The sequence below is a fragment of the Crocodylus siamensis genome, chromosome 1, assembly GCF_052110815.1.
Source record: "Crocodylus siamensis isolate JL-2025a chromosome 1, ASM5211081v1, whole genome shotgun sequence".
Taxonomy (NCBI): domain Eukaryota; kingdom Metazoa; phylum Chordata; order Crocodylia; family Crocodylidae; genus Crocodylus; species Crocodylus siamensis.
Window position 1 is genome coordinate 156,127,420 of NC_143395.1, and position 21,896 is coordinate 156,149,315.

A 21,896-nucleotide genomic window follows, 5' to 3' on the forward strand; every position below is an offset into this window, starting at 1 on the left:
CAGTAGGGGTCCAATGTTCCCCTTGCTTTTCATCCGGCTCCCCACGTATCTGAAAAAGGACTTTTTATTGTCCTTGATGCTCGAAGCTAGCTGGAGTTCAGTTACAGCTTTGGCTTTCCTAGTATGCTCCCTCCAGGACTGGACCAGTGCAGAATAACCCCCCTTGGAGATTAATCCCATCTTCCATCCTTTGTAGGCTTTTCTTTTTAGCCTTAGGAGGTCTGCTAGGTCCCTGGAGAGCCAGGGGGGCTGCTGTGCCCTCTTGCTGCCTTTCCTTCGAGATGGAATAGACTTAGCTTGTGCATTGAGGATCACTCCCTTGAGGAGCAACCACTCATCTTGAACTCCCCTCTCCCTGGGATCACGGTCCCTTAGGGCCTGACTGACAAGCCTTCTGAGCTTGTTGAAGTCGACTTTTCTGAAGTCAAGGACTTCCATGTTGCTGACTGACTTGCCAGCTTTACGGCAGACGGTGAAGGTGATCAGCTTGTGGTCGCTGTCACCCAGCCTCCCATCGACCACTAGGTTGCCGATTAGGTCATCCCCTGTAGCCAGTACCAGGTCAAGCAGCGTTTGTTGGCCCATAGACTTCTTGAGTCAGGTAGAGGTCATCCATGCATGAGAGGAAGCTTTGCGACCGCTTGGATTTTGCTGAGTGATCCTCCCACAAGATGTTTGGGTAATTGAAGCCACCCATGACAACTATGGTCCTGGAGCATGCAGCCTCAGCCAGCTCCTGGGCGAACTCCTGTCAAGCTCAGGACTTTGGGTGGGAGATCTGTAGTAGACTCCCACTGTTGTGTCCCCTGTGCCGTGTTCCCCATGAATTTTAACCCAGAGGGTCTACAGTCATCCACCCTGGTCGCCAAGATCAGCTTGCAGGGACGTGTAGCTTTCCTTAACATAGAGAGCTACACCCCCACCCCTTTTATCTACATGACCCCTCCTGTACAGGGTATAGCCATCTATACCCGTGGTCCAGTCACGGATGGAGTCCCACCAGGTCTCCGTTATCCCAGTGACATCATAATTATTTGCATTGAGCAGGAGGATGAGCTCCTCCTGCTCGTTCCCCAAGCTCCTGGCATTTGTGTACAGGCAGGCAAGTGTCCCCTTGGGGGCTCTTGCCTTGCCCACAGATTGTACTGGGGCTGGGGCAAGGGTGGGCTCCCTTAAGTGCCTTGGCCTGCTGGCTTTGCAAGAGTTGCTCAGTGGGCCAGCAGTGGCGGTAGTCCTCCCGTCCCTCAGCGGGCTTAGTTTAAAGCCCAGTGAAGCAGGTCAGCCAGTCTGGCGGAGAAGAGCCTCCTCCCCAGAGGCTCTTTTCTTGTTCTTGGTGAGCAAATGGAAAATAAGAAATTAAAGATTATTTTTTTAGTCATGGAATTTCTTTTATATTGAGGCTGTGCAGGTGCCTGTTTGGTCCTTATTTTAAATTAGAGCAACCCTGAAATTGTAACACACTCTGGCTTGGTTGGCCTCCAGTGGAGAAGAAAGTAGCTGTAGTACTACACACTTCAGCCATTCCCTCAACATATTCCCAGTCCTTTCACCATTCTGTGGGCTGGGAATGGAACTTGCATGTTGTCCTTTTAGAATCATTGCACCATCCCTGTGCTAAAGGATACTCTCAGGGGGACATTTCTAAATACTTTAAGACCATTTAATGCTGATGCTTTCAGAGCAGCTTAAAGGGACCATAAGTTTAACTGAGAGTCATTCTCAATATGTGTGTAGGCTTTACTGTATGACTGAGATAATGGCTAAAAAAATTATAAGGTTATTTTGAGAGTGGGTTGAATATTTGTGAAATATGAACTAATAAAGATGTGTACTCTAGAAATCCTTAATCATTAGTGAGAAACTATTTTTGATTCATTCCAATTATTTACCCTAACATATAATCAGAGACTAGGATGCTCAAGCCATTTATTATAAATTTGTGAGGTCAGCAAAACCTCATTTGCATATGTATTTACTTATAAATTTATAGGTAGGATTATTAGGAATTCAGATGATGTGGACTCATGATTCTGAAGAAGCCCTACACAATGCAAAAGATGACAGGAAAATAATGCAAGTAACCAACCAGAGATTTCTGGATATTCTGAATACACTTATCAGCCAGACAACCCATGATCTTTCCAAGTATGATAGAGTGAAATATGAAACTCTGGTCACTATTCATGTGCATCAACGAGATATTTTTGATGACTTGGTAAAGTACATATTTTAATTTCTGAAAGTTAAATGATGTTTCTTTTATAATGATAATATTTCCCATACCAAGTGCTTTTACCCTAAGGATCTGCCTCTGCATTTGCTTGTAATATTGAAATATCATTTTTCTCTCCTGAGTTAAGATTGCATTTAATTTTTGCTTAAACCAAACTAAAATCCATGTTTCAGACTATAATAAATGAATTTAGTCTTCAAATTTTCAGATATTCTTCTTAATCTATTTGAATTGTTTGCTATTTTAGAACATCTCAAAATGTTGGCAAAGGCATTTTTAAAATGTCCCCCTTTTTATATTGGTGTCACAATCTAAGCAGTGTAGTAGAAAAAGATAAAATAAAATACCATACAGAAAATTGGCTGACATTTGGAGGCTTTTGTGTGCATTAGAATAGATGAGGTTCTGAGAACCTGAAGGACAGATGTGGGATTGCATGGCTTTGCAATGGCTGTGTGTCTGTTTCTGAGCTGTTTCCCTTTATTCATTTGTTAATCAGAGCAGGATGCTATCTTAACCATTTAAAAGACTGATAATTTGGGTTATAGGTGCAATGACTCCCCACCACTCCTTCACCCTTAGGCTCCTCTCCTAACTAGTGTGTTTTGTTCTCCCGCCCCTCAATTTAATAACTTCTGTGCTTATTGGCTTCCTGTATTCCTTATATTCACCTTACAATGAAACGGTAGGGTTCTTGAGGCTGTGGACATGGAAACACTTAGGGGAGGAAGAGGAAAGGCTGAGTTGGAAGGAGGGTAAGGAGCTGACAATACTGGGAAGTGAGTACACTCAAGAGCAAGAGGGCTTGAGAGAAGGAGCAGAAAACTGAGATGTGAAGGAGCCAGGGGTGAGGGGATGAGGTAGGGCTTTTTACTGCCCAACCTCACAGTTTAGTACCATTTAATTTCTGGCCCCCACCATAGTCCCTGCTACTTCTCAATCCCAGGTGGCTCACATTAACATTACAAGGGAACGCCAATTTTCCTTAGTTTTACAGAAGGGGAGCTCTTCTTTGAGTCCTGTGAAGTGTATCAGTCTGCGACTGCTACTTGTTGCCTTTATAAAGTTGGTGGGACTCTTGAGGCAATGGGAAAAAAGCCAGGATTATGGTGGCAAAGGGAGGAAGAAAAAGAAGTAGAGCTGGGTAGAAAAATTGACTGGGTTACAGGGAACAAACTCCTTACCAGCTCCCTGGATCTCTGCTCTCTGGCACTCCTTATTTGAAAAAGCAAGAGGATCTATACATCTGGAGAGACTGACAGGGAACTTTGAGAATCTTGGAAAGGAATTAACAGTGAATTGCTGAGATACAGTGAACTAAGGACAAAAATCTGGGGTCACAAGAGCTGGTGTGCTACAAAGGACCAGATAGCTAGTAGGCAGTGGCATAACTAAGGCAGGGCTAACAGGGCAAATGCCCTGGGCATTTGGAGGGGAGTGAAAAAAAGTGGCTACTGATAGCAGCTGTGTGATGACAATTGCAATCACATGACAACTGTAAGTCACTGCTGTTTTTGTGCTCCAGGCACCCAGCTACATCCTGTTATTGCTGGTAGGCATAGAAACCAAAGAGGGTTAAGGGCTAGAATTAAGATCCAATTTTTGTGAATTTTCCTTTGCATCCTATTAAAAGCTTTTCTGTTTGGTGTAGTATTATATACATGCTATTATAGTCTGTCCTGTTAAAGTAATTTGAGCTATAATGTAAATGAGTGATAGGGGTTTTTTTTATATCAGTTCCAACACTCAGAATACTTTTTTAATATTCGTGTAAATTTAAAAACCATATTCTTTATTCAATGCTAAAATCTGAAACAGGAAACGGGTCATTTTGCAAGTATAATGAAATGTATTATATGGTCCTAAGATTATATTATTCTCTGTTGTTCTACTGGAGATGCTTATTATACAAGCAATGTCAAAGATGCAGTCATGAGATACTGTAGATATTCAATTCATGTTTTATTTTTCTTTTTAAGGTAAAAATGCATATCAAGTCAGTAACAGATTTTGAATGGCTAAAGCAGTGTAGATTTTATTTTAAGGAAGATTTTGATCAAGTTTTAGTATCCATTACAAATGTTGATTTTGTTTACCAAAATGAATTTTTGGGATGCACTGATCGTCTGGTTATAACTCCTCTAACTGACAGGTGAGAAACAATGGATTTCTTAAAAACATGCCTCTTTTATAACATGTAGGATGTTTCTTTTCTATAATGGGATCTTCACAGAGCTATACTCTGAATTACTATAAATGTAAAACTATATGTTAAATGAGCATGTGATGAACTTCTGCTTGTGTGTGTTGAACTGTATTTTTTTGACTTCATAAAATAATAGCTCTCTTTCTGCACATTTGATAGTTCCTACAAAAATACGGTGATTTCTGCCCACATCAACAATAAGTTAATAGCAGATTTGCATTTATATTTTTTGGTGTTTATGTATATACACACAGTAATTTGTTTACTTACGTATACTATTTCATGCATGGATAACTTGAGATAGAATTGGTCTTTAAGACTCAAAATTCCCATGAGCTTTGTTTAACACTGTAACAGGGCTTCAGATATAGTGTCTGTTATGGAGGAAAAGGGGATATGCCATTGAAAACAATGAAGAAAACTTACCCACAGCTGAACCAAAGTGGGAAAGGCAGAATGATGTTGGGCACTGGGAGCCCAGGTAATCCCAATGAAGCCCTACCCAGATCCCAGCAGGACCTCACATGGAAGCAGGGACCAGACAGATTGGTTCCTGGGGGAGGAGCCAGGAGGTAAAAGGCATGCAGGGGAAGGGACAGTTTGCCCCTACAGCAGGGGCCAGCTGGAGAAGGTAGTGCTGTGATGAGGGGAGAAGCAGAAGCAATGAACTGAGCAACATCAGAGGCTGGTACGCGCTGAAGCTGGAGGAGCTGAAACGACATCTGGAAGGAGCAGGCGAGTGTGGTTTGAGTGAGTGCCGAGCCAGGGAAGGGTCTGCCTGTGAGCGAAGAGCTTAAAGGAGCCAGAGCAAAGAGCTGTAGGGAGGCAGGCAAACTCCTCAACCCTCCTTATCTAGGGAGAGAACTCAGGGAAGAGAATTGGCAGCCAACAGTAGGACTATAGGCAGCTGCCTAAATTACTAAGGAATCCCGGAGGCTGTGGCCCTGAGGATTTAAAGGGCCAGCTTACACAAATGGATGAGTGGAGGACTCATGTTTAATACTCATTGGGGCTGTGAAGCAAACAGCCCAGTACAAGGGAGGGCAGCAGAATGCCATCTCCCTAGAGATAATTGCAATGGGACAAAAGGGGACTCTCATGACCTCGAGATCCCGCCAGATGAAGAGAGAGGGATGTGGCACCCAAAATGACACCAATGGCCGGGACAGCAAAAGTATTGTCAGGACAGGGTGAAGGGGAGGTAGGAGCCCTGTGAAGAGACTACAGTCATAAGGCATCTTAAAGAGAAACACCTGCTAAATTGTCCACTTTTTCATTATATCTCTGTTTTCATCAAGGTGTGGTGGGCAAGTAAGAAAAGCATCAAGGCTACGCACCAGGGAGTAACAGCAACACATTAGGGTGTGGGACCTAAATATCTAAAGGAGAATATCATTTAAAGAAATTTCCTTAACTTGCAAAATGAAAAGCCATATAAATGCATGTTTTATGATGTTTTTGGCTTATTAGAAAAAGAGGATAAGAAGAAGGAAATTGAGTCCTAGGAGTCGATGAAGCTTTATCTTTTTCTTGATTTCATTCAATACAGCTTTGATGTCATTTAACTTTCTGAAAGAAATTTTTGACATCCAGGTGTCAGCAACTAAAAACATCCTGCAAATTGATTTGCTAAAAGCTAAGCAGAAGACAAAAATAGCTCTTCTAATTAATGAGATCATGCTTGACTAACTAACTGTCATTTGGTTCACACTTAACTTTATCTCTCTTTTAGAGAAAAGGGTTGCTGTACAATTTCTGCACCAAGGATCAATGCATTTTATGGATACTGATCTTTCCATAGCTCCAGAACATTTGGGCAATACCTCTTTTCTTGCTGATATTGATGACAGTTCAGATTTGTCCATGGTGGTTTCTTTCACCCATACTTCATATTTCACTTGCCTTCAGAGTGGCAGCTAAGAACTCTTGTATTTTTATTTCTTCATGCCCTTCTTTTAAAGCTAAATATGGAAAAGGAGTGAGTGGTATTTTCCCTTGGGGTGGGAAGGAAGGTTATTCCTTCTGTTTTGCCAGATTTGTTCCTTTGTTTATTACCTTCCTCCCCTTCCTAATGTATTTTTTCTGGCAACCTATCAAATTTATGAAAATTGTTATCATGTTATTGCTTAATCTTCTTTTCTCCAGACTAAATTTATTCAGCTCAACTTTTTCTTTTAAGACCCCTAGAAAGAAATAGGAATGGGCATAAGGGCTTCGACGACTGGAGCCAGAGCCAGGATGGGAGCAAGAACCAGAGTGGGAGTCAGAACTACAGTAGTGGGGGCCAGAGGTCCTGGCCATAGCTGGAACTAAATGGGTGGGCTGCTTTCCCAGCAGTCAGTCAGGAGGCCCTGAGGAGCTGGGGTAAGGCTACCAATCAAAGCATTGAATGGGTCAGGATAGGTGAACAGAATCTGAGGACAAACAGGATCAAGAAGCCAGGAGGTCAATCTGAGAGCGGGGTCTAGGAGCAAGTCAATCCAAGAAGCCAGGAGAATGGGGTTGAGAAGATAGCCAGGTTGAGAAGCCGGGAGATCATGCAGAGAGCAGAGTCTAGGAAAAGGCCAGGTCAAGAACCGAGAGATCAAGTAGATTGGAGTTGAGGTGAAAGTGATTGCAAGGCAGTCTTGGGTCAGGTTGAATCCTGTTGCACAGGCACTTCCTATTCCTGCACAGGGGACTGGAAGGGGAGGTGGAAGGTCATCTGAACCTGACTGGCTTCCAGTGACAGGGTGGGCAGAAGGTTTAGGCCCTGTTGGATGCTTCAGGCCAGCTTTGCCCTGTCTAGGTGGTCAGTGATGGAGTGGCAGGCCTGGATGAGTGACTGTGTTAGTCTGGCTGTGGTCCCAGATTCACGGTGGTGGCTTGACAGCTCTTATTCATTTGTGCCTGTGCATTTGGTTTTTCTTTCCTATACGAAATATGTTACATTTTTCCCTTGGTGAAATTCATTTTATTTTTCACAGCCCAGATGTCCAATTTATTGATATAATTTTGGATTACAATTCTGTCTATAAGTGTATGACATTCTACTTTGTATAATGTGGACATTTAGTGAATTGACTCTTCACTGTTTCATTCAAGTCATTAATAAAAATGTTGAACAGTGCTAGACTCAGAATTGATCTGTGATAACCCACTGAATACTTCCTTCCAGTTTGATACTGATCTCTTAATTACTGCTCATTGCCTATGGTCCTTCAACCAAATTTTATCTACCACATAGTTGTTTCTTTTTGTCCACATTTTGTTGAAAGCAAATTCATGCCAGCTGGTGGGAATACCTTTTTGTCTTCTAGATGCTTACAGAATGGATTGTTTTGGAATTCATTTAAATAACTTCCAGAGCTGAAGCCAGGCTGACCAATTTTATAATTCTCTGAGTTTACCCTTTTTACTTTTAAAAGATGGACACTCCATTTGCTTTCTTTCATTCTTCTACAACCATGCTTGCCTATTTTGACTTCTCAAATGTAATCACTAATGTCTCTGAGATAACATTTGTTGGTTCCTTCAACATCCTTGGAATTACACCCTTACATTTATTCACAACAGTCAAATATTCTTTAATGTCCTCTTCTTATTTTAATCTGCATCCCTACCTCCTCTTTGTTTATATTAACTTTGCTAACTATCTATTCACAGTTTATCTTTTTGGGGAAACAGAAGCAAAATAGGCATTAAGCTGGTTGGTTGTCTTTGTATCTTCCGTTAGTAACTTGCCCTTATCATTAAGCAGTATTATTTCTGCCTCATTTATTGCCAGCTGTAATTCATTTCATTCTTTTGGTGTCCTGATATTGTCCCAACACTCCTGTAATGGTTCTAACTTTGTTTCTTTATGTCATTAAAAAACCTATTGTACAAAGTACAAATGTACAAAGATGTTGCTCGCTTGTGACTTGTTCATTCTTCCTTATACATCAGATTAAATTACATTTGTACCCCTGCTGTTGTATCCTTTAAGAAAAACCAGCATTCCTGCATAACTGTTTCCTTTGATTTATCAATCCAAGGGATGTTACCTACTCTAAGCCTGCTTAAATAAGCTTTTCAAAAGTTCATCTTACTTATTTTGTTCTTTCCTCATCTTGCTTTCTTTGGGAGCAAATACTTTTTTTTTGTTCATGATTACTGTTATTCAGATTGTTGACCACTTTTACATTCAACCAATTCTTATTGTGGAGAAACATGTCTGAAATAGTTGATTCTCTGGGTACTCCCTCCATTTTCTGGACAAGAAAATTGTCCTCTGTGATTCAAGGGCTTGTTGGGCATTTTATGTGTAGCTGTTTTATTCTTCCAATGCATAGCAGGGTAGCTAAATTCCTCTATTCTTACTAGTTCATTCATTTTGGATGCTCCTTATGCCTGCTTGAAAAATCCCTCATCATCCTTCTCTTTATGATGTGTGGGGTCTGTAGTAGACCCACCATGACATCTTCTTTATTTTTACTCCTGTTATCTTCATCATGAATGTATCTGGCACACCTGTGGGGCCAAGGAGCAAGTGTCCATAATCTTTATGTGCAATGCAACACCCCTTCACTTCTCCCTTGCCTGTTCCTACTGAAGTAACTATAATCATCAATAGACAGATTCCAGTCATGCAATATCTTACCAAATCTTGTAGTACATGTTATGATTTTAAGTTAGGCGTGTTCTATATATACATGGTCTGTCTATAAAAATGCTTGCTCATAAAAGAGGGGCTGATATCTAGAGTATCCTAGCTGTAAGCTTGCACAGCTGGCATATGATGACAAATATTCACAGCTAGTTCAGAAGTAAGAATAATGGATGGTAAATCAAAGAAGAGGGTGAATTTTGGAGAAATTTAAGAAGACAAAGAAAACAGAGCAGAAATTGGAGGTTGTCTGGCAGTGAACATCTATGCTGATATACCAGTGGGGGAAAAATATAGTCTTGTTTTTTCCATATATACGCACAAGTCCCTCTTGCCTTCAGAACAATATATATGGGTTATATCATGCCTTTAGATACAATAGCCAATGCCATTCTGTTTGAGGCACAAGTCCCTCCTGGCTGCCTCCTTGTTCTGAAGGCAGGAGTATAATAATTTGTGGTGGGTCTCTACTAGCAACAGGTTATATCACACAGCCTGAGATGTGTCAGCTCTGATGTACTGGCTGGCATGATGAGCTGCTAACCCAAGACTCTCTTCATTCCAGAGCCCTAGCCAGGCATTTTGGTGCCTTGTGTAGGTCATGTACAGAGTACTCCTCTACATACTTCTGTGTAACATTACTTCCATTTGATTTGGCACCCTTAGTGCAAGGGTGCATGTTGCTGATTCATTGCTGGCACTGCTCTTGCTATAGTACTGCCCCATTGTCCACCCATTTACTCTGAAGATATTTTAGTTCCTCTTTCTTCTGTGCTTAAGCATTTAGTTCAAGACAATCTAGTCTAATGTAACTATATACAATGTAAAGTCCTACTTAGGGTGAACACAGTAGCAGAATCTGTTAATCAAAATGACTAGCAGAACTAACAGTCGATGATAGTGAACTGTCTCTGTCATACACATTAATACTTGTTCACTGTTCCCTTTTAGGCATTATGTAGCAGCTAATCTAATATTTGTGTGCTGTAATAAAACAGGACACAATTTGTATTTATTACATTAATACTTAAAGGCTATATTCTGCCACTTTCACTCATATTAAGTAGTGCCTTATCCTATGAGTAGCCATGTTGAAATCGGTGGGACTGCTCTTGGAATAAACTATAATGCAATGTAAGGGATGAAGAGGATCATTCATACCTACTGCTTTTATTATATCCATATGCATTTATCTCTCTTTGATGTATAATTAAATATAAACTTGAATTAACATTTGCAGATGCTATATTACCTTAGCTCAGGCATTAGGAATGAACATGGGAGGCGCTCCTGCAGGACCAGCTGGAACTGGTAAAACAGAAACCACAAAAGACATGGGAAAGGCTCTTGGAAAATATGTAGTGGTATTTAACTGTTCTGATCAAATGGATTTCAGAGGCTTGGGAAGAATCTTCAAAGGTAAGATGTTCAGTATTAACCATGTTGAGAAACAATGAACAAAAATGATAACAGTCATAGAGGATATAAGTGCCTAAATGACTTGCACTCTGTTTTCACTATCAAGTTTTACTACCCTAAGTTGACTTTAGTCACCATAGGTTTCCACTATAGGAGTCCTCACCCAAATTTGATGCAAGCAAGGAAGACCCAATTTTACTGTCTCATAATACTGGTGTTATGGCTGCACAGTCCTGGCACTGTGGCCGCCAACAGCTAGGGCTTCATGGGACAGGGTGTAATGTAGTGTACTGAGTAGCCATCCTACCCGCCAGTCTACCGCAATGAGGTGCTGTCACTGCTAGGAAGTGAGTCTGTGCTGGCCGTGGAAGGGGGCTTAGCCCAGGGCAGCCTCCCCTGCTTTGCCAGTGTGGCATGACATCAGCAGCTCATCATTGTTGGCAGGCAGGAGGGCAAGACAGCTACTTAGTGTGCTGCATTGTGCCCCATCCCATGTAGGCCCAGCTGCCAGTGGTTGAGGTGGCAGGACTGCCCAGTGCCAACAGAAAGCCAGGCAGGAGGGGGATGGGTGCAGAGGGGGTGGAGAAATATGTATGCTGCATGGCCTGACCCAGCACAGCCCAGCTGCAGATGGGGCAGAGCAGAGTGGTGCAGGGCACAGCCCTCCCTTCTCAGACTCCCAGCAATGGCTGCTGGCCTGGATAGGAGCAATTGGCATCTCCCCCTCACCCAGCCTTCAACAGCTCACCAAAACTTATTAAATGGTTCTCCAGCGCAAAAAATTGCCCACTCCTGACTTAGCTTCATATTACAAGTACCTTATATGTCCTTATCACATCTACAGTGTTAAATACCTGTAGATGAAATGAGTCATTAAGAATTGCCCCCTTGCTTTCAGTTGTCCAGAAGCATAGTCTACTATCATCCTGCTCAGCATGTAGTTAAAATCACTTGCATGGGAATTCCGTTCATTGATCACTATTTTTTAGAGGTAGAAACATTGCTTATCCACACTGAAATAGGAAAGCCTCTCTAATACCCTGGTATTGTATATCCTGCCATTATAGAAGTTGAGGTCTATGAAAATATACATTGGTTCAGAAAGATCTGCATTAAAAAATCTGGTTTTCAGTTTGCCAGCACAGAGGGAGCTTAGGATTATGATCTCAAACCCCCTTTACACAAGCAGGTAAAGGCATAGTTGGATCTAATGTATGATCCACACAATCATGCCTTCTGTCATACCACATATGCCCGGCAGAGGTGTGGTTGTGGGATCATACATTAGATTCAATCATGCCTTACTGCTGGTGTAGAGGGAATCCAATCTTGGGCTCCTCCTGCATTGGCAAGAAACAGGCTCCCACAGTTGGGAGCCCCCTTTGCTGTGGGGGCTGCCAGCCACAGGAGCCATGTGCAGCAGAAACTGAGAGTCCCTCAACTGATGGGGCTCCCCGTCATAGCTGTGCATGAAGAGTAGTTGGGACCAAGAGTCCTGTCAGTTGCAGGGTGTCTCAGTTGCAGCCAGGGCCAGGATCCCCATGTGGGCCCAGTGGTTTCATACATCCTTGAGTGTTGGGTATCACAGTAGCTGTGATCCCCAGGGCTTGGGGGTTTCACACTGAACATTGTGCAACCCTGGAGCTGGGAGTCCTGTCAGCTGATGGGGCTCCTAGCTGCAGGTAAGACACTCCTACACATGCAAATTAAAGCTTGATAGCAACCTAAACTTAGTACACATTTTTGAGGTCTAACTTTATAGCTGGTTGGAGCTTTTTATCATGTGATAGCTACTTTGCACATGTAGCTATGCATGGAGATCATTCTCACACAGTGTATCAACAGGTAACAGATATTCTTCTTCCCATTTTAGGTCTTGCACAGTCGGGCTCCTGGGGATGTTTTGATGAATTTAACAGAATTGAATTACCTGTCTTGTCAGTGGCAGCTCAACAAATATATATTATTTTAACAGCAAGGAAAGAAAGGAAAAAGCAGTTCATTTTTTCTGATGGAGACACTGTAGATTTAAACCCGGAATTTGGAATTTTTCTTACAATGGTAAATATGTGATTGGAAGAATGTAATTTTAATAGTCCTTGAGAGATGACAAATTGCACATTATAAAATTTAATTGCGTAGTTACTTGAAAGTAATTCACTTTGTTAGTTACATGGTATTATCTAGGTAGTCATGAGTTTGCATATAATCATAAAGATGCAGTAAATCACTGCCTCACTACCTTCTGTTTTTTTTCCTCCACAAATAAAGCCCAACAATTCTGTCCAAATCAATACAACATCCTTCTGGATGGTAGCATAACTAAGGGTGGACTAGCAGGGGACTAACCCTGTGTGCCAATTTAGAGGAGATTCCAGAATGGCAGCTCCTAGGGGACCTGAAACACACAGGCTACTGCAGCTTGTATGTGGGGAGCCTGTCCTGCAGCCACAGCAGCAGCCAGAATGCAGAGAGCCTGTGCTGTGGCAAGTAAAACTCTTCTCCCTCATCCCCTGCTTACCATACTCAGCAAAATACACCCACACTCCTGCTTTACCCAGGGCTCTAAAATAGCTAGTTACACCTCTGTTTCTAAATAAAGAATCATAACATACAAATAATGTATTAAGTTTTTAATAGTTCTATTCATTGTTTCATGAAAAAATAGGATTCTAACAAGACTGTCAAAGATCCTGAAAAGTGCAGAGTTGTCCTAATTTTAGATTCTATACAGATTTTGAATATTTGTAATAAATTATTGTTTCACTGCTTGTCCAGTATATATTAATCAACTTTATTGTACTTTCCCCCCTTACATCTGAGATCAGATTCATGCTTGTCCCATCTTCTCCTGCTCCCTGAGACATTAAGGGACAGATTGAAACCAAATGACTTTTTTTTTTGCTTCTTCTTACTACTTATCTGTGAAAGTTAACAGCAGCTTCACTTCTTGCATTTATATATCTACATTTATAAGCTTGAAAACATTACTAGTTACCTTGTAGTACCTACAAAGTGATGGGTTTGTACACTGTACATATTATCATTGAAAAACAGTTGTAGGAATTAGTACAGTTTTACTAGGTTTCTGCTACAGATAAGTTTTTACTTTGCTTTTTGGTTTTCCTTAGTACCAGGCTTCCACCCTGGTGATTCTCAAGGTTTGAATAATACCCCCCAAGGCAGAAATTATCAAAGTTTGAATAATACCCCTCATGTGAGGCATCTGTCCCATTCAGTGATTGTTATATGAGATATCAGTTTTACTGTGGGGAATGACATTTTATGGACATATGTTTCACTTTTGTGTTCATGGTTTGTATGGATGCTATTTTTTTTTCTCAAATTTGAGGTCTGCTTATAATTTGGACATAATACACCCAGATCTGAGCAGTATTCTTGCAGAAGAGGTCCCATGAATTCTGCTTCTGATCCTGGGCTGCTGTTCTTGTTGTTCTTTTGATGGCACTTGTTATCCAGTCTCCATCATCAACTACTAGACCTAGGGCACTTCACCACTAAAGAGAACAAGGACCGACTTCCTCTGAGGAACCTAGTAACAAAAAAGGGTAGAGATTATCACCTTTTCTCCATAGTCAAGAGTAGTACAAGGACTACCTCTGGCACCCATAAAAACTCTGGACTCTATACTTTGGTGCTGGCCTATGTGTATTCTCCTTTGGTCTCTGGCTCCGTCAAGACAATATTGCCTACAAGTCTCTCAGGACTGATGTCAGGGCTCATGTAGCAGTACTGATGTGACTGATACCAACATCAGCGCTTACCACTCCAGCATATTTGACCTCAAAACCATTGGTTGCATTGACCACCTCGGGCACTGAGATTCATGATACTGAGAACTTTAAAAGTATCTGTTTTTTTTCTAGTTGCTGCTATTGTTTTTGGTAGTAGATGAATCTTTAGTTATAACAGGGCACATCTATGTGTGCGTTAATGTGCTGTAGTTACTGCACGTTAAGTTTAGTACTTGTAATAACAGGTACTAAGTGCACAGTAACCACTGCTACTGCACAGTAGTACCAATGCACACCTTTTAAGTGATGCCAATGCACAGTACATTAATTCTACTGGGCATTAGTGCAATAGTACAGCTTTCACTGTAACACACTAATAAGGCACAATAGAATTAGTCTACTGCACATTTAGCAACTTGTGTAGATGTGCCCTAGGGGAATCTTCTTTAAACAGGCTTTGGAGCACCTGTTAAACCAGCTTCTTCACTGGAGGAGGATTATTGCTTATTTGCTTCAGGCTTCAGTGGAGAAGGGTTTACCCACATATGCCTAGATCTTACTCACATAACTGTTATGCCTCTCACATGGATTTCAGAGCCTGAGGTAGTCCATTAGACAAAAAAGAGTTAAGAAAAGGTAGCCTGATATTTAACAGGCACTATTCTGCTTATGGATTCCTTTTCCTATTTCTATACACCATGAGGGCTTCAGAGTCCCAGAAAGCATGTTTCGTTTGCCTCCTCAGGGATCAGATCTTGAGTATTCAACAATATCAACAAGCTAGGTGCTTATTACTGACCTTCATTATTTACAAATTGCTGATGAAGAACACCATTAGTCTACTGGATTCACTCTTGCTGCCATTTTGTTAGTAGTATTTAGTACAATCAACTTTTATCCCTCTCTTACTCCCTATAATTAAAATACTCTTCAAGTCCTGGCTCAAGACGTTAGAAATGTCAGTCGAGGTGCAGCTGGATAGATTTCAGACTGTTAGATATTTTGCATCTTTGCTAATTAATGAAGGATTGTTAGAGATAGTAAAGTTTTTGTGGCAGATACCAGTATCTGTTGCGCTGACTTTGAAAAAGATACAGATTACCAGATATCCTCTTCAGGAATTAGCATAATAGGGAAGTAGGGCTGGAAAGGATCTTACAGGGTCATCTAGTCAACCCCTCTGCTCAAGGCAGGATCATCACTAACTAAATTATCCCAGCTAAGTGTCTGTCTAACCTGCTCCTGAAAACTGGCAAGGATGGAATTGAGTATTTTTATATTCATCCCATAACTGGATCTCTTGTACTTACTGCTGCAAGAAAGCTTCAATGAGATAAAGACTTAAATCCTACTCCACATCTAAGGCACTACTTGGTACTTAGGTGCTTAAATACAGTCATATTCCATTTTGCTTGGGTCCTTGAAAAATGCAAACATAAAAGGTAGGAAGGTCCTTCTCCTTTTTGTTTTTTCTTACTAGATCTTCAGGGTAAGATGAAGGCAAGTTACAAAAGTTGGTTCATTAACCAAAGAACTTACACCACTGGGAACACTGAGACAGTCTTATTTGCCACAAATAAACTCAAAGGGCATGTCTAGGTGAGCGCAGCCATGCAGTATGTCCACAAATACCACACGTTCAGTTGTTATCTGTGCTGCAAAGGAGCAGCACAGAGGGTTTTTGATCCCTGGATATCCAGGGGTTAAAAAAACTTGTGGCGAAAACAAGTGGAGCAGTCCGCAGGCAGGCAGTTCACGCCACTCAAAAGCAGAGCTGGGTCACCCAGAGCCATGCTGCAGTTGTGAGTCAGGCTCTGGGTGGCAGAATCGCCACTGCTGCAGCCCCAGGAGGACCCCAGGTAAGGCTGCTGCTCCCAGCCTCCCCTACCCCACTCGAGGTAACTTGCCTCGTGCTAAAGCGTGAATGGCACAGGTGTTCCCTAGGGACAACTAGCAGTGGTGCAAGGTGCGGTGCTGCTAGTTGTCCCTGGGAACCAAACGTCCACACCACGTATGGACATGGCCAAAGTGTTGTAACTTTGCCTTTAAGCTGTGTGTGGAAGATGACTGCTAGAGTGTACTCAGAAACATTCCTCATTCTTTGAACTTCCTGAGTGGTGTATATGTTACTGAAGCAAGAGCCTGCTGTAATAGTCTTGATAGCATCAGTTTAGAAGTTAAGATGGGTCTGGTTTGTATAGTATTTCTACTTCTGCTTCAAAGGAATATGATTCCGGATGTCCTCTTTCAGTGATAACCAACCTCTGTCAGCTATGTCACAAGTCGTCCTACTTCCCCTAAGTGTCACTGTGATCTTCCCCTACCAGATGTAACTGATGATAGTTTGCATCCTGGGGTACTGGAATGGAGGCAGAGGGGCTCGATCCTCTGGCTGTGGCCACATGGAATAGAGCAGGGACAGGATGCTGCTGCAAGAGGTGGTGTCACTGCCAGAAGCCGAGTTAAGCTTACCCTGGCCCTGCAGTTTTATATGGCAAGTGAGGATCCAAAGTTCTGAATTTGGTGGCTGCTGCAGGGACAAGAAAGGAATAACTTGTCTCTTGGCAGTGAGACCTCTCATAGTAGTGTTCTGCCCCTACTCCACTCCATGGAGCACTGTGCTTCATGTCTCCATTTTGGTACTTCCCTTTACTGAGCAGCTAAGGCTCATGTAGCACACATAGCAGCTGTCCATGCCACTTGTGGCTCACAAGTTGTGGGTTGGCCATCCGAGTTCTATATAAGTAGATTGTCACTGAGTATCTTAATGTTGATGTTTCATATATACAATCTAAGTATTTCCACTTCTAAATTCTTGAGGTGAAAATTATCAGGAAAAAATGACCCAAATAGGTACTTTATTCCATAAAATGGTAATCAATGAAACACTTACTATGAAAATGCCTTTTCAGCCGTATTTTATAAGCAGCTATATTTATAGCTATTTATTGACATTTTACTCACAGCATTTACTAATTATTAAACAAAAGACATGTTTTTTATTTCACTCTCTTAATGTACAATGAACTGAATGAGCCCATGTTTATGTAAGCCATTTTTCACATTTGTTATGTAACTGTTTTAGAGAATGAAAAGAATGTACTTTATGTATTGTAATATTGCAGTATACTTTTATTTATAGAATCCTGGATATGCTGGACGTCAGGAATTACCTGAAAATCTAAAAATTCAATTTAGAACTGTTTCCATGATGGTACCAGATAGGCAGGTAAAATGCATTAATATGCAAAAGTAAAACTATATTTACAGAGATACATTTTTAAAAATGTTGATACCTCTTTAAAATTAGGCTACTTCCCCTGTCTTTCCTTCTTTTTACGTTTCAAGAAGGCTAATGTAAATCTTAAAACTGTGTTATATTTCAGATAATTATGCGAGTTAAGCTTGCAAGTTGTGGATTTATTGATAATGTGGTTTTGGCTCAGAAATTCTTTGTTCTTTACAAACTTTGCGAGGAGCAGCTCACCAAGCAGGTAAGGGTATTATCTTTTCTTTTTATCTTACAGGATTTTCAGTACTGTTTTTCCTGTAGGCTTTGCTCCTTGCAGCTCTCCCTTACAATGAGATTTCTGTTTTTTGCAAAAAATTGAAACTGTAATGGTAATTTCAAACAAATATTCTCTCCGAAAAGCATATAAAGCACTTGAGCAACAATCATTTTTAATTTGGAGCCCCTGGGGCAGGGGGAACCTTGAGCAGGGGACAAAGCCTAGGGCGTAAAGGGGGAATTCCAAAATGGCTGGGGGGGGAGCAAGGAGGGGGAGGGATTCTTACATTTCAGTCCCCTAGGCCCCTGGTGGCCTGAACATGTTACTGCCCCTAACTTGAGCTAGCACAGCTCACACTGTAATATGTAACAGGGCCCTAAGGCCATAGTTTTTGTGCCTTTTGTTGTCTAGTTGTTCTATTCCTATGTGGATCAGCACACAACTGAGTGTTGACTTACTGAAAACCTCTCATTATTGACATGTAAGCTGTTTGGTTTTTTTTTGGCGGGTGGGGTTCCATTTTAGGTTCATTACGACTTTGGTCTGAGAAATATCCTTTCAGTGTTGAGGACTCTTGGAGCTCAAAAAAGGGCCAGACCAGATGACAGTGAATTAAGTACTGTTATGAGAGGGCTAAGGGATATGAACCTCTCTAAACTGGTGAGTTCAGTATTTCCATACATTGTACAGGTGAGCCGGCTAGATGTTTCATAGTTCTTTCAGATGTTTTTTAAACTCAGGGAATTCTAAATCTCATTTGAAGAAATCAAACTTGGCATGTAGATAATGCTCAATAAGCAGCATGTGTTTCTAACTCTTGAAAATCCTTATGATTCTGGAGGTTATAAACAAAGTAATAGTAATAATGTTCCTGGGCAGTTTAGTATTGTCCTTGTTAATTTCAGTGTATATGGAGTGATAAGCGTGGTGTATATGAACAGAGTAACCTGAATGGTCACTTAACCAGATTGCTTTCCACTGCCAGTGTGCTCAAGAATGCATGCATCTCCATAGTTACAACTCTGGAATTCTCATAATTGGATATATAGAAATTATTGTTTGCATCTACTTAAAATGAGGCAACTTGTTTTTTTGAAGTCTGAATTTCACCATCAGTATATCTTTTGAAACTATATCCTTAAATTGATTAATTCCCATTGTTTTAACATAAAGGTTCATTTTCATTTAAGAAAACTATACTTTGCATAGCCTTCCTTTAAAAATATATATAATTTTACCATTTCAGGTAGATGAAGATGAACCCTTATTTCTCAGTCTTATAAACGACCTCTTTCCAGGATTGCAGTTAGATAGTAATACATATGTTGAATTGCAAGCTGCAGTAACTAATCAGGTTGAAGAAGCAGGATTGATTAATCATCCACCTTGGAATCTGAAGCTTGTTCAGGTAAAGCATTCTTTTGGACATAATTTTTCATCTCAGTCTTCACAGGCAAGGTCAGCTCCCAGAATACTGTGTCCGGCAGCACAGTTTGAGGGAAAGGTAATCAGCAAACAGTGGCAAAAGAAGAGGTTAGGAACTATTTAGAAAAGCTGGACATATACAAGTTCATGGGGCTGGATGGGATTCACCCAAGGGTGCTAAAGGAGTTGGCTGATGAGATTGCAGAGCCACTGGCCATCATCTTTGAAGATGCATGGCAATCAGGAAAGGTCCCAAATAGTTGGGAAAGGGCAAATATAGTGCCCATATTTAAGAAAGGTAAAAAGGAGGATCTGGGGAACTACAGACCAGTCAGCTTCACCTCATCCCCTGGAAAAATCATGGAGCAGATCCTCAAGGAATCCCTTTCTAAGTACCTGGAAGAGAAGAATGCGATTATGAACAATCAGCATGGATTCACCAAGGGCCTGACCAACCTGATTGCCTTCTATGATGAGATGACTGGTTTTGTGGACATGGGGAGACCAGCCTGTGTGGTATACCTTGATTTTACCTTTTGATACAGTCTCCCACAGCAGCCTCACAGGCAAGCTAAGGAAGTATGGTTTGGATGAATGGACTGTAAGGTGGATAGAAAACTGGCTGAAGCATTGGGCTCAGAGGGTGATAACCAATGACTTGATATCTAGTTGGCAGCTGGTATCAAGTGGAGTGCCCCAGGGGTTAGCTCTGGGGTGGTTTTGTTCAGTGTCTTCATCAACAACCTGGAAGATGGCATAGAGTACACCCTCAGCAAGTCTGTAATGACACCAAGCAAGGGGGGAGTAGTAGATATGCTGAAGGGTAGGGCTAGGATTCCAAGTGACCTAGACAAATTGGAGGATTGGGCCAAAAGAAATCTCATGAGGTTCAATAAGAACAAGTGCACTTAGGAAAGAACAATCCCATGCACCAGTACAAACTGGGCGCTGACTGGCTAAGCAGCAGCTCTTCAGAAAAAGACCTGTGCGTTACAGTGGACAATAAGCTGAATATGAGCCAACAGTATACCTGTGTTGCAAAGAAGGCTAATGGCATACTGGACTGCATTGGTAGGAGTGTTGCCAGCAGGTCAAGGGAAGTGATTATTCCCCTCTATTCAGCACTGGTGAAGCCACATCCGGAGTACTGTGTTCAGTTTTGGGCCCCTCACGACAGAAAGAATGTGGACATATTGGAGAAAGTCCAGTGGAAGACAACAAAAATGGTTTCAGAGCTGGGACACATGACTGCTGAGGAGAGAATGAGGGAACTTGGCTTATTTAGTCAAAAGAATACTGAGAGGGGATTTAATAGCAGCCTTCACCGGCATGCAGGATGGTTCCAAAAAGGACGGAGCTAGACTATTCTTAGTGGTGGCAGCTGACAGAACAATGAGCAATGGTCTCAAGTTTCATTAAAGGAAGTTTAGGTTAGATATTAGGAAGAATTTTCTCACTAGGAAAGTAGTAAAACACTGGAACAGGTTGCCTGGAGAGGTGGTGGAATCTCCATCCTTGGAAGGTTTTAAGACCCGGCTAGACAAAGCTTTGGCTGGGGTGATCTAGTTCGGAATGGTCCTGCTTTGAGCAGGGGGTTGGACTAAATGACCTTCTGAGGTCCCTTCCAACCCTAATTTTCTATGATTCTGTAATTTGCTGTCAAAATATCTATGTAAATAATCCATTTTAGCACTTAATGTTCCCTTTTATTACATAAGTAATGGAATATTCCTCTTTCGATGGAATCCAGGGGTGGCTTATTGTTCTTTCTTGGGGTTCTAGGACCAGATTGTGCCTTCTCAATTCTCAGTCTATGGATTCTGACTCTGCTAGCTGATAGGGATCTGTCTCTCAAAAATAGTAAGGGATCCTTCCCTGTTTTACAGAATATAGGTTTAAGCACAAAGTGCAATAGGAAGCCTGTCCTCATAACAGACTCACATTTTGGGAGTCTCTTCTGCAGTGCAGCATCTCTCTCAGTTCTGAGCTGCATGATTCTTCTTTTCTGCCTGCAGTTTCAGAATGATGAGAAGTAGGGGAGCTTGCTGCATAATGTAGCCTTTGCTAATCACATCCCTTTTTTTGACTTGTCCAGTGGGGAAAGCAGACTCCTGGGAGGAAGGAATTTTGGGTCACTAAGGTTGGTTATGCAAGTAACATTTTTTCATGCGATTGGGCCCCTGAAAGCACTCTATAGCCATGACATGTCACATGTGCATGGCTGCAGAATGCTTTTAAAATTTCTGAACATGCAAAAAAATAACTCATCAAATCAGATATTAAATAAGGGCAGAGTGCCTTAGGAACCAGGGTAAATTTTTTGCATAGGGGCATGGCTGTCAGTGGTGGAGTGAGGGGGAAGGGAGCAGCACAGAGCCTCTGACTGAACTTTGCCCAGCCAGAGCTGGAGAGGGAGGGTGAGATAGAATGGAGCCCCCTTGCTTCATGCCCCCCTCCCCACTACTCCAGTTGGGGTATTGGGGGAATCCAGGCTGGGCCCATGGTGTGAGGGGGCTCCGTTCCACCCTGCCCCTGCCCCTCCCCCTCAGCTCCAGCCAGGCCTCCTGAGTGCAGCAGCAACAGGTGCCAGCTACTTTGTCCAGCATGAGCTGGAGAGAGGACAGATGTAGAACAGAAGTCACTCATCTCATGGGCCCTGCTCAGCTCCCCACAATACTCCAGCCAGGGTAGCTGGGGGGTGGGAAACGAGACCCACAAGGCA

General features: G+C 41.9%; 1 protein-coding gene and 1 long non-coding RNA gene across 2 annotated transcripts in view; one reads left to right on the top strand and one right to left on the bottom strand.

The window, feature by feature from the left end:
• The window catches only part of DNAH8 (dynein axonemal heavy chain 8), a 329,691-nt gene that overhangs the window by 143,589 nt on the left and 164,206 nt on the right, over positions 1-21,896 (top strand). Inside the window, exons 42-49 of the mRNA XM_090046651.1 lie at positions 1,991-2,215; positions 4,213-4,385; positions 10,307-10,485; positions 12,359-12,546; positions 17,383-17,469; positions 17,627-17,734; positions 18,275-18,409; positions 18,996-19,157. Coding sequence (XP_089902777.1) covers positions 1,991-2,215; positions 4,213-4,385; positions 10,307-10,485; positions 12,359-12,546; positions 17,383-17,469; positions 17,627-17,734; positions 18,275-18,409; positions 18,996-19,157 — 1,257 coding nt within the window. The remainder of the gene's footprint in view (positions 1-1,990; positions 2,216-4,212; positions 4,386-10,306; positions 10,486-12,358; positions 12,547-17,382; positions 17,470-17,626; positions 17,735-18,274; positions 18,410-18,995; positions 19,158-21,896) is intronic.
• Positions 12,775-21,896, bottom strand: part of LOC149873534 (uncharacterized) — a 69,557-nt gene continuing 60,435 nt past the window's right edge. Inside the window, exon 4 of the long non-coding RNA XR_016442261.1 lies at positions 12,775-14,038. This is a non-coding gene — a long non-coding RNA (uncharacterized LOC149873534). The remainder of the gene's footprint in view (positions 14,039-21,896) is intronic.